Source organism: Pleurodeles waltl, chromosome 6, assembly GCF_031143425.1.
Source record: "Pleurodeles waltl isolate 20211129_DDA chromosome 6, aPleWal1.hap1.20221129, whole genome shotgun sequence".
NCBI classification, from domain to species: Eukaryota; Metazoa; Chordata; class Amphibia; order Caudata; family Salamandridae; genus Pleurodeles; species Pleurodeles waltl.
Genome location: NC_090445.1, coordinates 758,533,483 through 758,551,735, shown reverse-complemented (window position 1 = coordinate 758,551,735; position 18,253 = coordinate 758,533,483). Strand labels below are relative to the sequence as shown.

The 18,253-nt window shown below is 41.9% G+C and overlaps 1 protein-coding gene across 1 annotated transcript in view; it reads left to right on the top strand.

Annotated features, from left to right (window-relative positions):
• HABP2 (hyaluronan binding protein 2) overlaps positions 1 to 18,253 on the top strand; it is a 155,985-nt gene that overhangs the window by 107,814 nt on the left and 29,918 nt on the right. The window contains exons 5-6 of the mRNA XM_069242213.1: positions 6,443 to 6,537; positions 7,063 to 7,381. Of these exons, the coding sequence (XP_069098314.1) occupies positions 6,443 to 6,537; positions 7,063 to 7,381 (414 nt within the window). The remainder of the gene's footprint in view (positions 1 to 6,442; positions 6,538 to 7,062; positions 7,382 to 18,253) is intronic.

The following is an 18,253-nucleotide window of genomic DNA, read 5'->3' as shown; positions in this document are numbered from 1 at the left end:
ATTTTGTCATAAAAGCAACTCAACAAACACTATACCTCTTTAGATTCCCTAAAGTAAAATCTAGTAAATACAACTGAAGGTATTCTTGCAAAACATAGAAGAAGAATGCAGATTAGAAAGAAGTGATTAGCAAAATATACATTTGCTAACTTTATACCATATGAAGTACGTTACATGAAGTAACCTTCACCAGGTTTGGGACCCTGAGTGCCCGTTTTTCTAAATGCATTTTTAAACAAATGTTCTACGTGGTCACAAGTAAATATGCAGAAACAAAATCAGGATACAAGCCTGTGAGTGATAAGACCCAACTACTAAGAATTTAGTCCTATAGTTCAAGGGAATATCCATGATGTTATTTTTGGAGAAATGCATTCCCCTTCTCATATTGAAGTGTGCCATATATAAAAGAATCGCTGCCATGTAGGACCCTCTACCCAATTTTCCAAAACCTTTTACTAAGTGGTAATTTAGATACGTTATCCAACGTATCTAGTTCACCTTTAATTCTTCATACATTTGTTGCATTCTTTGCACATTTTAGGGTTTCTTAAGTTCTAAAAAAGACAATCCAGAGGTTTGAATACTTTACTTTAAAATTTAACAGTCAAGGCGTAATTATAGTGTTCCAAGTGGTTGGAATCTTTCATAACCACTACTGTACATCATAAACATATGCAAAATCTGCCCTCGTGTCCCCTTTCACAGAGCCAAAACATTGATTAACAATTTTCTTATAAACAACGTGAACTATTAAAATTGTCTTAGTGAGCTTCCTCATCACTGCTTCTCTTTCCTTGATAAAGCCCTGAATTGCTAAAAACAGGCCAAATCTCCAGGGGAAACAGCCAGGAAGAAGAATACATTTCTGTGGGATTCCGACCAGAGTTAACAATTCCCCTAGTAATTCATTATTTCTCTTGAGATTCTCAGGTGTCATCATGATCCTTGTTAATGTTGCACTACTAGAGTAAATAGGGCCCACATTATCCTTAACTCCGGGAGTGCATAATTAGACCCAATGCCCCGGGCACTTGTGATGAGGCCTTACCTTTAATAACCACATTGCATTTTGTAATTTCACCTACTTCATCTATTGTCCTATGTACTAGAATGAAAACCTGTCATACTTACAATATTTCTCATCATTGTTACTTGCTTCTTACTGTTGCATTAATAAATAAATAAATATAAAACCAATTGATATTTTTGGAAGTATGGGGGTAGACACATTTTCTAATGTCTATGTTAACTGTAGCTGATTTCAAAGATAACCTAATATGAATTACGGGCAAAGCGCACAGCCAGCTATAATATTGTTTTCTAGCTCTATGTGTACTAGCCAATAAAAATGGAAAAGTGTAAACCTTAATCACAACTATGTAGTTTGAATGCAGATTGAATGCAGATTGCTCAGAGAACCAAAAACAGTTTACCAAAGTAGAACTGATGAACCTCTTGAATACTTATTTTAACTGAAGGCATACACTTGAAACTAATTAAGCACAATAGCATGACCATAATTGAGAAATCCATGCAAACAATATAAGGTAACAGAATCTCAGCGGGAACATCAAATGGGAAGGACAAGAATTTCCCATCAAAGCTAAATTAGTCCTTAATATGATCAATAATATTTTGTGGATGGCGTTCTGATTCTGAGTCTGGCATTGGTCGGAGAGCAACAGATTAAAAAAATATTGAAGTTAGAAATATTTGATGGTGTACCGAAATATAAAAAAGTAATGTTAGGAAAAGGATGGCATTTAATTAGGTATCTGCTAGCTTGGTTGCCATCAAAGCTGAAGTGCTGTAAAAGTAGAAAAAATGTTTTAGTCATCGTTAATGTGTCAATAAGACATCAGACGGGTTAATCCCTGGAATGGGTCTATGAAAGTAAAATCCCCAGTTAAGCTACACGTAATAAATATTTCACACGTCGTATTCTTTACTATTTCTAGCTCACCTAACCTAAATTCTGGATATGGAATAAGCAAGAGTGTTCTATCAGAGTTCTAAGCCTTAAACTATGATTAGTGGGCGATGACGTTGAAACTTGTGGTCGATTTCTTTTTTACTGTTACTATTTACAACATGCACAAACATTGGCAAAGCTAATAGGTCTTGACAAAGAATCTCATTGGCCTTGTCAATGTTTTTTTCTGCATTAGATAGCTGCTGCAAACGTGCAGGGATCTCCAACTGCCATCTTGGAATTGGATCTATTGAAATATTACAAATCCATTTAGAAATGGCCACTGTGGATGCACAGGCATCCAAGGTGGCCATCCTGGAAGACATTTGGCACAGTGAACGTGCATGCATTATCCATTGAAGCTATTTTAAATGCATTTTTTAACGAATCCAATGATAGATTGCCGCTGTGGATGCACATTCTTCCGCCTTCTTGGAATGGGTTTGTTCAAATAAAATAAAAAATAAAAAATGTCCTCATTGCATTCATGCACAGTCATGCACGTCTTCTTGAAATGGTCCAAAACTATTTAGTTTGTCCCCACCAATAGTGCTGCAGGCACCAAAATGTAAAATAAACATTTGGGTGAAGGGACAAGAAGTGGGGCGGAGCAGGGTGGTAATGGTACAGCATGGTGTGGGGGAAATTATAAAACAATGAGTGCGGCGGTGAGGCAATTGACAAGATGGGGGAGAAGTAGCACAGAAAGCGGGGTAGCCGTGGAAAGTGAAGGGGAAAAGAGCACATGGAGAGAAAGCAAGAAAATGCAAACAACGTCAGCAGTGGATAACTAAACAAGGCAACAAAAACTCACTGAATTGCTCCTGGGTGGGGCAAGCACTTGAAACGGAAAGAAAGCCATTGAATCAAAAGTAGACAACTGGAACAAACAATAAAGTCATCCAATTATAAGCAAGGGCTTACCCAAAGCACACTCTATGTATATAGACAAGGGAGTAGCCAGACAATTTAAATACCCCCCACTTCGAACCAAAGCTCTGATCGCACCGAGCAAATAAATTAAGTAATAGCAACCCTCCCAAGAAAAGCTCTCTTCCATCCGGGCATCTATCCATTCATCCTTTCATCCTTCCATCCACCTGCTGATACCCACTGTTTCACCTATAAATTCCATCACCTTTTCATTCTTTCATCCGCCATCCAGTCATTCACAATTCCATCTGTCCACCTATCTACATCCAAACATATACATATACCTCCAAACCTAGCCATCAAATCAATCTATCAATCTATCAATCTATCAATCTATCTATCTATCTATCTATCTATCTATCTATCTATCTATCTATCTATCCATCTATCTATCTATCCAACCATCCACCCTTTCACTCCACCATCTCTCCATCTGCCCTTTCACACATCCATCTATCCATCAACCCTTTCACTCATCCATCTATTCTTCTATCTTTTCACTCATTCATCCATCCATTCTTTCCTTCATCCTTCCACTCTTTCACTCCACTCATCCATCCATCCACCCATCTATGCATCCATTCTTTCTTTCACTCAGCCATCACACCTTTCATTCACTCATTCATCCATGCTTTCACTCATCATCCATCTGTTCACCCCTTCACTCATCTATCCATTCTTTGACTCATCCTCCCATCCACCCTTTCATCCATCCATCCCCACTTTCATCCATCCACCCTCCCTTTTAGTCATCCACCCATTCTTTTGCTCATCCATCCATTCTTTCACTCATTCATCCATCCCTTCACTCATACATGCAGCCATCCTGTTACTTATTCTTCCACCCTTTCACGCCATCATCCATCCAACTATCCGCCCTTTCATTTCATTCATCCATCCTTGCCTTCACTCATCCATCCATCCTTTCACTCACTCATCCAGTCATCCACCCTTTCGCTCATCCATCTATTCACCCTTTGACTCTGTCCATCGATCCACCCTTTCATCCCACCCATCCATCCATCCATCCACACTTCACTCAGCCATCCATACATTCACTCATTCATCTACCCATCCATCCTTTATCTCATCATTCAGCCGTGCTTTCACTCATCCACCATCCATATAACCTATAATCTATCGACACTCCCTTTCATTTATCCATCCATTCTTTCTCTTATCCGTCAATCCACCCTTCCATCCATCCACCATCCCTTTCACTCATTCATCTATTCCTTCACTCATCTATGCTTACATCCATCTTTTCAATTAATCATCCATCCTTCTACCCATCCATGATTTCTCTCACCCATCCATCCACCCTTTCACTCACACATCCGTCCTTCCATCCTTTCACTCACTCAGTTTATCACTCACCCACCCCTCCATGTTATTTATGCGCCTTTGTCTGCCGAGTTGCAGACACAAGAGGCCCATCAGGTACTCTGCCCACGCTCTAGCTGCCAAAGCAGGGGTTCACGATGTCCCTGTATGTAAAAACAATAGATGTGGCCAACAGATAGCTGAAAGTGGCTGTAGCTGTCACTTTGTTTGCATTTCTAAACAAAGATTTCACAGGCAAAGAAAATCCCAAATCTTACTTTATAACTAAGAACCGTAGCTGTGAAGATCATGGTTAAAGAGGCCATCTATTGAACTATGAATTTCAGTTTGTTGACAAAAGACCTATTACTTTAAATAGGTGGGGTGAAAAATCTGTGCAAGAATTCCAACAAGTATATTGCTACGGTGGTTGAGGATTAAGTGCAAAATGATTAAAATGAATCATTTAGGGACTGAGCTACTGAAAATAATGTTGGTCAAACAGCCCAGCTCCCAAATCGTTGAACCTTCCACAGACCTGGGGAGTCGTTTATTATCACTTTAATGTCAGTGACTGATAGCATATACCTCCTCTCTGAATGATGTCAGTGGGAGTAAGAGTTGCAAGTACAAGTACCACTATAGTGAGAATGTGTACTTTCTCAAATAACCAATGGAATCTTCATAGCTCCCTAAGCATATGAAATGTGTATGGCATTAACACAGCCCCTTACAAATTGGCACATTGCTGTGTGATACTCATATATGAAGCCCAACTTGTTCTACAGGTTGAGTTGCATCTTGTACTTCCCTCCACCTTCACTTGATAGTGGAGTGTGTTGTGTTTTGTAAACCCAATTAAACATGTTTCAGATTTTTGATTCCCGAACTAAATGACTGAAATAACTGTATAGTCTTTCTGGTGTGTTGTGGGTGTCGCCTTTTGGCATGGTAAATGGGACATGGCTATTTCCCTAAATTCTTTCAGGCGCTGTAGTTAGTCAATCATAATTGCCCAATGGGGAATTGCAATATGTTTCCTTCTCAAAGTGCCCCTGGTGCCTTGTATTGCTTTGTATACCCCCCCCCCACTATGTTTTGAGTATCCCATAGTAGGTTCTAAGCTAATACCTTTAAAAGGTAAATCATGCACTGTTATGGGGCTATGTAAAGTTTGTTCCATTAAGGGGCAATAGTAAATAACTCCACCTACTTAACAATAAAGCCCTAGTGGCCCATGCCTCCTGTTATGATTCTCGTGCCCAAATTAATCTTGAGTAAATTTACCACAATTTCTGACACCTGGTCTTGGGTCTCAGGGGAGTATGCCTGATACTGGAACTTCAAAATGGTGAAAGTTACACATGACTTGGTCAGGTGGAAAAAAATGAAGTTCCCGCCACTGAGTGATAACACATTTCTGTAAATTAAATAGCCAGACCTGCTGATGCATCCTCGTCTTCGAGATGATACCTACTTGGAAAATATCTGGTTCATCCAGACCAGAAGTTCCAAAGGAGGAAGTGCCAGAAAGTTAATGGTGGAAGCGGCCCATCACAGAGAGGTCCCCACTGCAAGAATAGTTGCAGACTTAAAAGGGAAGTTGGTAACTGTTCAATGCTTTCCGATCACTTCAGTAGCTACAGATCTTTGAACATTCAGGAATTGTACAGAAAAGGGAAAAGATCCCTTTTCCGCAGTGTTTGCACTGAGATTCCTAAAGTCATTTCTGGCTCATAATATCACTTTGATAACTTACGTTTTTGTTTATGATCCTCACAAAGCCTACGCTTTCCAAAGGGAATCCAATGTGACTTTTGCCATGATTTGTTTTAGCTTTGTAATGTTTATTTTTTAATCTTACAATAGAGATTATTATTCTTATTATTATGTAGAATTCTTAATAAAGCTGGTCTGGAAATTCTGTTCCAGAGCTGAACAAATGAGTATAACTCCCCTGAATAAAAGCTATTGGACGCAGCCCCAGGGAATGTCAAGAACTTCTGTTATCACAAAACTGCCGAAGACACTTCTTTCCATCCTTTTTTTATTCAACGTGATATTTTATTTTGCTTCATGTATCCGTGTAAATGTGAAGCATTTGGGATCTTTAGTCTATGCTGGAAAAATATTTGGATTTAGAACTAGCTAACTTATTTTCCAAGTTATCATTGTCTTTTAACCCCGCAGCTTGTTGTTTTCTTCTGCCAGGAATCCTGGTGGCGCAGAGAAGCCTTGGTGTTACTACGTGGGTCGCAACGGGACCCTCAAAAGGAGCCTGTGCAATATTCGTGCTTGTGAAAAATGTAGGTAAATGGAATACTGAACTCCGTATACCAGGGTTGGAATAAACGTGTGGCTTCCAAGTCATTCACTGAATTTGATGATCAGTACACATCATGGGATATTATGAAAGTATAGTTATTTTCGCCAGTTTCTTTCCTAGATGCCCGAGAATACATTTGGCCTTTAAAAGTTAATGAAAATTGACATTGGGAAAAGGTAACTGCACTTATGAGTCACTCTGCAGCCTCCTGCAGCCCCATGTACACCATAACTATAGCGAGACAGAACTTAACGCTGGCACACTTAAAGTAATCAATGCAATGTAAACTAACTTAAAATTAAAATCTATTGAATGAAAAACATAACAAGGTGATAAGTTCGGTGTTGAAATAATTGTTTCAGCTTAAGGTCATTCTCTGTGCATCGTTATTTATTTTCAAATGGAACAGTACTGAAAGCAAGAAGTCGGATAGTAGAACAGAGTCTAGGAAGCTCTTCCGTCCCTGTGCTCAGTTTTAATTGAAATGTTGGCTGTTATTTTTCAGCGTTACCCACGGTCGCAAGTCCTCTTTCTAGGCCAACGCTTATGCCCACCACGATGATAATGCCCAGACTGACAGAAGAGGAGGCGAGGCCTGTCACCGCGCAGCCACACGCAGGGTTTTCTACCTGTGGAATGCCCGCTGTTGTCCGTACTCGAGGGCGCATCATAGGTGGGAAAAAGGTAGAACCAGGCCGGCACCCGTGGCAGGTGTCTGTGGGGCTTAAGGTTCGAGCATACAGCATGGGCCCTGGACACATCTGCGGTGGGTCACTCATCACCTCCTGCTGGGTTCTAAGTGCTGCCCACTGCTTCCCGAAGGGGTAAGTACATCTCACATTGTCTTTAATGTGCAGTTGAAGGTCCCTCACACCCGCACAAACAACTCTTGCAAAGTTTGACTAGCCTCACCCCTATTCGCCGACAGGAAGCAGCAGCAAAGTATGATTTTGGAAACACTGTCGATATCTACAATTTGTGTGTGAAAATAAACATAATTCTAAAACGTCCCATAGATATCAAAATTTTATTTCCTTCAGAAATTCGGACCAAATGTCTTAAAAAAAAATACCAGCATTATACCGTGGAAATGTTGTGTTTCAGATAAATTACATTGGCAAAACTCATACTTTTCCTTTTCTACTAAACCAATAATATATCATGAATATGTGACTATGTGAAAAGAATATTGGGGGTGATTCTGACCCCGGCGGTACTAGACCGCCGGGGCCAGGGTCGGCGGGAGCACCGCCAACAGGCTGGCGGTGCCCTGCAGGGCATTCTGACCGCAGCGGTTTGGCCGCGGTCAGAAGAGGAAAACCGGCGGTCTCCCGCCGGTTTTCCGCTGCCCTTTTGAATCCTCCATGGCGGCGCAGCTCGCTGCGCCGCCATGGGGATTCAGACACCCCATACCGCCATCCTGTTCCTGGTGGTTCGCCCGCCAGGAACAGGATGGCGGTATGGGGTGTCGTGGGGCCCCCGTAAGCGGGCCCCACTTTGAATTTCACTGTCTGCATTGCAGACAGTGAAATTCGCGACGGGTGCAACTGCACCCGTCGCACCTTCCCACTCCGCCGGCTCCATTCGGAGCCGGCTTCCTCGTGGGAAGGGTGTTTCCCACTGGGCTGGCGGGCGGCCTTTTGGCGGTCGCCCGCCAGCCCAGTGGGAAACCCAGAATCACTGCAGCGGTCTTATGACCGCGGAGCGGTGTTCTGGAGGGGGGAACTCTGGCGGGCGGCCTCCGCCGCCCGTCAGAGTTAGAATCACCCCCATTGTGTGCAAAATGTAGTATCACTTGTTTGCTAAGGCACGGTATATTTTGTTGCTGATGCTAGATATTTGCTCTAGTACATTTGGAACTCCGTAGCAACCTACCAAATGAGGGGATTCAGGAAAATGAACAAGCCACTCCTACTTTATTTATGCAAGCTGAAAAAGCAAAAGTTTGCAAAACAAATGATGCATTGTTATTTTAAAAAGTGTCTGTAGTTTGCTTACTAGGTACCACTTACTGCAATGCTGATCTGCATATTATTGTGACTCAGGGCCTGATGTACTAAGATTACATTTACAAATAGTGGAAACAAGTTGCACTCCAATTAACAAGGTGGTCTGTGTGGCCCCCTGGGGACCACCACTTCCCTGAGGCCAAATAGAAAATATGAAAGGAGGAGGGGAGGCACTCTCTTGGAGCCATATATGGCCTTGGGGACTGCCACCCTGCAGGGCCGACTCCTGCTACCTCCCAAGGTACCCACCCTCGGTAGGTAGCTGTTTCCTTTTGCTTGGCGGGAGCTGTGACAGCTACCATCAAGCAAAACATAACTCCCCACCCAGCAAGCGGGAGCGTTACAACTGCTCCCGCTTGCTGTGAGCGGAGTTTTCATCTCTTTCCCTGCCCACTGTTATGTGGGCAGGGAAAGAGATGAAAAGATTGCTCCCACACACAGGGGGCTGCATTTTTTTAGCAGCTCACTGCATGCAGGAGGAATTTTGTCTCCCGCAAGAGGCAGGGAGCCAGCAGGGACCGCGAGAGCCTTGAGGCTCCCACTGCAGTCCCCTAATAATCAAAACTTCGTGCTCATGGCCAAGGCAAATCAAGTGTGTTTTTTCTGCACTTCTACAGTGAACACTCACCTGTAATCCTTAATGGAGGTGTTTGCATCCCAGCTTTTTTTACTGTCTGTGAAAAGTGGGTTCTTTCTTGTCATCTGCTGCTGAGACCAGAGATTGTGTTCTAAACTTTTGAAAACTGCAAGTATGTAAATTTGAAAAGAAGGACCATCCATTTGGCCCCACTCCTAATCATCAAAACTTTATGTGCATGGCAGAGGCAAAGGAAGTTTGTTTTCTCTGCATTTCCACAGTGAACTTTTACCTATAATCCATGATGGAGGTGTTTGCATCCTTGCTTTTTTTGAGTGCAACATCTCATGTGGTGTCTGTGACAAGTGGGTTCTTTCTTGTCATCTGCTGCTGAGACCAGAGATATAGGGGGTGATTCTTACCTTGGCGGGCGGCGGAGGCCGCCCGCCCAAGTACCCCCGCCAGAACACCGCACCGCGGTCGTCCGACCGCTGCAGTGATTCTGGGTTTTCCACTGGGCTGGCGGGCGACCGCCAAAAGGCCACCCGCCAGCCCAGTGGAAAACAACCTTCCCACGAGGACGCCGGCTCTGAATGGAGCCAGCGGAGTGGGAAGGTGCGATGGGTGCAGTGGCACCCGTCGCGTATTTCAGTGTCTGCAAAGCAGACACTGAAATACAAAGTGGGGCCCTCTTACGGGGGCCCCTGCGGTGCCCATGCCATTGGCAAGGGCACTGCAGGGGCCCCCAGGGGCCCCACGACACCCCATACCGCCATCCTGTTCCTGGCGGGCGAACCGCCAGGAACAGGATGGCGGTATGGGGTGTCAGAATCCTCCACTTCTGACCGCGGCCAAACCGCCGCGGTCAGAATGCCCTGCGGGGCACCGCCAGCCTGTTGGCGGTGCTCCCGCCAACCCTGGCCCCGGCGGTCCATGACCGCCGGGGTCAGAAGGACCCCCATAGTGTTTTAAACTTTTAAAAGCTACAAGTATGTAAACTTGCTTAGAAGACCCATCGATTTGGCTCTGCACCATATACATTAGTGATATGCAATGCCCCTCCCCCCATTTTGCCTGGATGATGGAGAGCTTACTAAAAGAACCCACCAAATGTGTTTCCCGCTGATTTTGGAGACGCTTTCTTAATGCATAGGAATATGATCACATCTCCACCAAACAAAGAAGCACTTCATGAGTGCTGTGTGGTAAGCAGCCAGGACTGGCCGTAGGCCAGGCCCTGTGGCCAAACCCTACCACACATGACACTGTGTTGGGTGGTTACAGGGGGTTGGCTGCAGGGACTCACCACAGGCCAGGCCCTGCGGCCAGCCATGCTGTGCACGTCGAAGGTGGAGCATGGTGGTAGTTGGGTTAACCTAAAGTATTAAAAATTATTTTATGTTAAAAAAAATCATAGAAATCCACTTAAGAAAACAAAGGTTATAGGGACGTTATAGTTCGGTTCACATTTTAAACGTACAAAACCATAGGAATTAACCTGTTATAGTTAGAGTTATTGTAAGTTACTATATATTGTGCCCTATTGTAACTATATATTGCGCCCTTGCCATTGACTGCTAATTAACCCACATATTACAACACTCATGATATCTTTGATAACATCATTGATAATATCAATGTAATAACTGCAGTAAAGTTATTGAAGTTAAAACTGTGCATTGCAAGGGCGCAAGTTATACTTACCTTAGGGCACGCTTTATAGTCACTTGAAATAAATCTAACTATAACAGGTGAATTTCTATGATTTTGTACAATTAACATGAGATACTATACCAAAGGGAATTCCCCTTTGTAAAAATCTCGCACTTAGGAAACAACCACCATTAAACACTCACCTTTCTCACAACATAACTAGCACCTTGTTAAGGTAACGGACAAACACAAATTCAAAATACAACACACATTAAAAACAATTCAAATACATTACAAAAAATATAAATCCTTCAAAAAGGAGAAATGTACACAAACGTTCCACTGTTCATCAGATTTATTCCAAGTGTTTTGTTGACAACAAAACACTTGGACTAAATCTGATGGACAGTGGGACACTTGAGATCATAGGATTTAGCAGATTAGTGAGAAACAAACATCTGGTTGTGTGCATTTCCCCCCTTTTTGAAGGATTTATATTTTTTGTAATTTATTTGAATTGTTTTTTAGTGTGTGTTGTATTTTGAAATGCATTGTAATGAGTGAATATGCATTAAGAAAACGTGCTGTATAGGGTTTTATGAAATAGATGTATTGTATTAGTCTACTTTTGTGAGATTAAACGCCCTTCTTGCTAGATATTTTTGTGGTACCATATTGTTTGTCCCATACCTTAAGAAGGTACTAATTCTGTTGGGAGAAAGGTGAGTGTTTAATGGTGGTTGTTTCCTAAGCGCAAGATTTTTACCAAGAGGTATTCCCTTTGTTATAGTATATATAGGTGCTGTGTCCCCTTGGCTGTGGAGCCCATCTCTTTTTATTTGTGACTTACATTTAACACGTGAGCCTAACTATAATGTCCCTGTAACATTTGGTATTTTAAGTGAATTTCTATGGTTTATGTAAATTCTATTTCCTAACTATAACGTCCCTGTAACCTTTGTTTTTTTCAGTGAATTTTTATCTTTTTTTAATGTAAAGCCATTTTAATTACTATACATTAATCCAGTCACCAGTCCTGTGGTCAACCCCCCTAGAACCACCCAACCCAATGCCACACATTGCCTTTGGCCGTACGTGGTGGAAGTTGGCCGCAGGCCTTCTTGCTGGAATATAGGGCACATGAGGTTACTTTGAGGCTGAGTCACTCACACAGATACTGACACACCAACACAGACACTCACAGACCCACTCAGACATTCATGCACCCACTCACAGATCCACTTAGACATTCGTGCACCCACTCACAGACCCTCTCAGACATTCATGCGCATACTCACTGACAGACTCAGGCATACGCACCCACTCACAGACCCACTCAGAGACTCACGCACCGACTCACAGACCCACTCAGAGACACACAAACGCGCACATACCATCTCAGACACTCATGCACCGACTCCAAGACCCACTCAGACTCTCACACACCCACTCACAGACACACACAGACACACAACCACTCACAGAGACACTCTCACACCCATTCTCATACTCAGAGTCTCCCTCTCACACCCAGGCAGGCACTCTCACACCCACCCTCACTCCCACATAGACACTCTTACACCCACTCTCACACCCAGAGCACCCTCTCGCACCTATTCTCACACCCGGAGAGACTGGCCCTGCGGCCAACCCCCACCATGCGGGGTTGGCCGCAGGTCCTGTTTGCCATGCACAGCGGTGGTTGAATTAACGTATAGTAATTAAAATTACATTAAAAACATAGTAATTCACTGAAAAAAACAGAGGTCACAGAATGTTATAGTTAGGAAATAGAATAAAAAAAATAATAATAGAAATTCACTTAAAAAAAACAAAGGTTAGAAGGAAGTTATACTTAGGTTCTGAATTTACTGCAACAAAATCATAGAAAGTAAACTGTTATAGTTATATTTTTATATTCTTTTTTCAGTTGTAAAAATACAATAACCATAAAAAAACAATAAAAACAGATCCATAGGATAATATTATAAAAAAACATAAAACAAGTACATTCATAATATTAATTTAAAAAAAGAAATTGACCTTGCAATAAATGTAATCAACTTAATCTGGTCTAGACTCCCTGGAGCGTAAGACAGCTATAAGAAATCTAATATTCAGAGTTATTTCAAGTAACTATAACTCGCTCCCTTGCCATGCACTGCTAATTACCCTAGATATTACAGCACTCATGACATCAATAAAAATATCCATGAAACATTAGCAGTCAAATTATTGAAGAAAAACTGTGCATGGTAGGGGTGCAACTTATAGTTACTTGAAATAACTCTAATTATAACTGCTGAATTTCTATGTTTTTGTGCAAGTAGATTCAGAATCTTTCTATAATGTCCTTGTAACCTTTAGTTTTTTGAGTGAATCTATCTATCTATCTATCTATCTATCTATCTATCTATCTATCTATCTATCTATCTATCTATCTATCTATACATACATACATACATACATATATATACATCCATATTATACCTCCCTTCTAGCTGTTTGGGACCTCCTTGTGGCGAGAGCAATATGGGCAACACTTTGAAATCAAGGACACTGTTCTAATATACTTTGCAACTTTGGTGCTTCTAACGCTATTTTCAAGCAGTACAATGATTGAGCACCACAGTTTAAGAACATTGAATGGTGCAACTTGGGAGATGGAGTTCGTGAATATGAGGTCACATGATCAGCAATTCAAAAAGCAGTATCTTTGTGATCACTTGCATTGTCTCACCTGTGATCAAGGCAGTTGGAGCCGAAACCCGTCAGGAAAAGGAGAGCTGTTGTTCACTCTTGAATAAAGCGATTGGATGGCATCCCAAACTGGTGCTTCAGCTACTTTGTTGTGTTTTATGTGAAGATGGGATGCTTATACATAATTATAAATATATAAATACATAAATACATATATATATATATATATATATATATATATATATATATATATATATATATATATATATATATATGCATATATATATATATATATATATATATATATATATATATATATATATATGCATATATATATATATACGTATATATAAAATAATTCCCCAAAAAAGTGTGCCAAAGAATCTTTTTTTGTTGTTTTTTTTTAGTCCTCATTCACCTCAGCCTCTAGATCAGCTCTATTCCAAAACTTTTTGCACCCTCTCAAGGAACAGAGATGGCCCATGCCAGGTGCTCCACTTCGCTCTCATATGACCTTCCACCATGGATTGAAAGCCACTACCAGGCAGGAGATCCTGGAGAAAGGTGTATAATCATTGGGCTTCCTTACCCCCAGGTTTTGCCATTAGATATGTACTCCCTGACCAGATCTAAATATGCCTCTTTAATTACCACTCCATTCTGCTAGAGGAGCTCAAAGATTTTTTCTTCCTAAAGTCCCCTGCTTCCAAATCCATTTTGGAGGTATGAAAGAGAGTGTACAAATATGTCAGGGAGGAAACCGGAAATCCATATTCTACAAATTTTTCTTCTAGCCACTAGGATAGCATAAAACAAAAACTTTCACCAGTCTCTACTTCCCTTTCTGCCCCACAGTTCCAATTCCCGTGTCTGCCCAAATATGATCAATGGGAGAAATACTGTAATTTTCTACCCTAATATACCCGAAATGGTGCTACATACCTCCTCCCAAAACCAATAGATGCCCGAACATTCCAAAAACATATGGACATCTGTTGCCCTTTCTACACTGCATTTCAGGCATTTCACTACTTCTCCTTTTTTATTTTGGAAAGCTCATCAGGCGAAATATAAGCGCTATGTATGGTAAAGAGGTAGTTTTTCCTTAGTGGAGCAGGTTTTACTACTTCAAACAAAGTTAACAAAGATATCTTCCACCATCTAAGCACCATCTCCCTGGGTATAAGGTCCCCCTAAAGGTCTGTAGGCAGGTTAAAGTCTCCATCTAAACCTTCCACGATCTCCCAATACCAGACCGCAATCTTTTCTGGAACAGAGGAAAACACAGGAAGGCTATCTTCTAAAACGTTTGCTGAACCCAGACAGACCTTGACCCCCTGTGACCATTCTTTTATTTACAAAAACTTCAGTCTAGAGAGGGATCTCCCTGTTTTCTCCATTCGCTCTTCCCAAAAGAGCAAGTTTCCTTTGTAGAAAAGGTCCCCCAGGCTTCTATTCCCACCTTTTTAATTGACAGAGCAAGAACATCTTTGAAATATTCAGGTGCACCCAGGGATTCCCAGATGGGAGTATTTCAACTGTAATAGTTTGATTTCGTTGCTAATCTTGTACCAACACTTGGCAACATCTTGCAATATCCTCAATTTGATCTTTTTGAAAAACTTAGGGACTCCAAATTTGTATAAGAAGTGACTTAATGCCCATTTAACAGTGATAACCACAGCCTTATACATTACACCGATCCCTGTGGATTCTGGATATGTAAATAACATCCTTGAATTTTTAAGTTGAAATGGCCATGCGTAGTATTTTAGATCCAGCAAAGCCAAACCTCCCTTCTCCCTCCTTCTGCGCAGCTTTTTCCAGGATATCCTTGGGCCCTTTGACCTCCATACGAAGGCATTTATGGCCTGCTGAATTTTATCCAAGTATCCTTTATGCATTGTAAGGGGGATAGTAGAACACAAAAAGTTCCACTTAGGTAAGATTACCATTTTAACCAGGTTGACTCTTCCAAGTGTAGTCAGGGGAAGGTGTGCCCATCTTTGCATCCTCCCATTACATTCCACCAACAGCTTTTTTTTAATTCATCTCTGCCAGATGCTCAATATCATGTGTCACTATTATACCTAAGAATCTCACTTCTTTCTTTCCATGGGACGAGTTTTCCTTCAGGTTCCAGGACATTATTTTTTTCTTTTCAGCATATTTTTTTCTTTTCAGCATTCACCCGGTATCCTGATATACCACCAAATTTCTCTGCAATGTCTAATACTGCGGGGAGAGCTGTTGATAACTCATCGGTATATACAAGGAGGTCGTCCGCGTATAAAGCTACCTTTTTCACCCAGCCTTTGCAACTAAAAGGAGAGATTATCGAATTCTGCCTGATTTTTCTGGCCAATGGTTCTATATACAAATTAATAGCGGAGCACAACAGTTTTTCTTAAAGTACCAATTGTGAAAAGCCAATAGTAGCTATGTGACTAATAAGCAGTCCAAATATATTTATACTCCTATATTGTCTGGTGCTCAAGAACATCCCTTCACATTTCACAACAATCGCTTGGCCAGTGCTGCATCTAGGCCTGGCACTGACATCCACTTTATACTCGTCACACTCTCCCTCATTTTCCAACTTTTATCCATGGCTGATACCTGTGCTCAAATCAAAACCCTTTCATCTAAATCCAAATCATATATGTACTATGATATGCACACATTTGCTGTAGGCATGCAATCAGGAGGTTACAACAGCAGTCGCTTCAAACACAGCTGTAGGAAGACCACAAACCCTTAAGGAACATTTTGCACATTTCTAAATCAAGGTTATCCAATGCACTACAATCATCATGGAAGCATTTTGCAGAAGCATACATTTAACCCACATCTAACCTACCGATCAAGTATTAAAAAAATGTAACTCCATAAAAACTGTCTTCAAAGAGAAAATCATCAACTTTTGGCAGCAAATTGACAGCACAGAGGTCCCTCCCATCTCTGCAATTGTTTCTCTCTGGCAGATTTAAGTGAATCCATGTCAACCTCACCTCAGCTGAGAATCACTGAAGCCTCCTCAGTTCACTGAAACCCTCATCATTATAGACAACATGTCTGATATCATTCATAGCTATTTAAAGGCAATATTAAGAGAAATAAATGAGTTAGTTCATTGTGAACTAAATGTATCTAAGAAAAGTGTAACAGGTAACCTTATAGACATTCTTTTTATAGCCAGTGAAACTGGTGGGCTAAAATCTCTTTCAAATCTATAGCTGAAATTAATACTATGCCACCATTTTTTATAACAAACCATAGAGTTCTTTTTCAAATTGACAGTAATTTGTTGAAATGCAATAGCAAGTAATCGACTAATTAACTTATTACCTTCTGCAAAAAGCTTCCAATCCTCAGATAAACTTCCTAAAAAGCGTTCTTACAATTAAATGGGACAGTAAATCTTAATGCAACCTTTGAACCTAGCCCTGAGCCTAAGGACAATCTAACTCTAGACTCACTTAAACCTTGTTCCTAACATGAACTCTGACCCCACCCTAACCATAATCATGCCTGTTGTAAATGGGGTCTTTGGTTGGCAGTCAGGTTACCCCCTGTCCAAGCAAGGACCCTCACTCTGGTCAGGGTAAGTCACACACAATCCAAATTATCCTGTGCCCACCCTCTGGTAGCTTGGCACTGCGCAGTCAGGCTTAACTTAGAAGGCAATGTGTAAAGTATTTGTGCAATAAATCATATAATAACACAAAATAGCACCACAGAAGTACACCACACAGTGTTTAGAAAAATATATAATATTTATCTGGATATTTGCAGGTCAAAACGATAAAAGATGCAGTATGAAAATGTAGAGATATCACTGAGAAGTGATATAAAGTGTCTTAAGTCTTCAAAAAGCAAACAAAGTCTCTTTCAAGCCCAAAGTACCTGGTTTGGAGTGGAAAGTCTCCGCAAAGGGCCGCAGAGGAGGAGATGCGTGGAAAAATGGTGTGTGCGTCGGTTTCGCCCCTTCACACACAACGACTTGTGTCGTTTTTTTTCACGCGGGGAAGACAGGCGTCGATTTCCGGCACGCGGACAGGTCTCCTCTGTGGGTCGCGGGGTTTTCATATGCCCCGGGGTCTGTGCGTGGAATCCTGGGTTTGTTGTCCGGCTGTGCGTCGTTTCGGTGGGCTGTGCGTGGAATTTTCTTCCTCACGGCAGGCGATGCGTCGGTTTCCTCTCTGGAAGTCGGGTGGCGTTGTCCAGGCAGGCCGTGCGTCGAAGTTCCGGTTGCACCGAAGACGTCGCGTCGATCTTTTCCTTGCGGGGTCGAGCAGCGTCTTTCCGGATCGGCGTGCAGTGAATTTTTCACCGCGGAGCAAACTGTGGGTCGAATTGCTCGGCGCACAAGGAGTCCAGTTGAAAGAAAGAAAGAAGTCTTTTTGTTCCTGAGACTTCAGGGAACAGGAGGCAAGCTCTATCCAAGCCCTTGGAGAGCACTTCTGCAGCAAGGCAAGAGTTCAGCAAGGCAGCAGGCCAACAGCAAGGCAGCAGTCCGTTGTAGAAAGCAGTCAGGGGAGTCCTTTGGGCAGCCAGGCAGTTCTTCTTGGCAGGATGCAGGTTCTGGTTCAGGTTTCTTCTCCAGCAAGTGTCTAAAGTGGTAGGGCAGAGGCCCTGTTTTATACCCAAATGTGCCTTTGAAGTGGGGAAGACTTCAAAGAGTGGCTTAGAAGTGCACCAGGTCCCCTTTCAGTTCAATCCTGTCTGCCAGCGTCCCAGTAGGGGGTGTGGCAGTC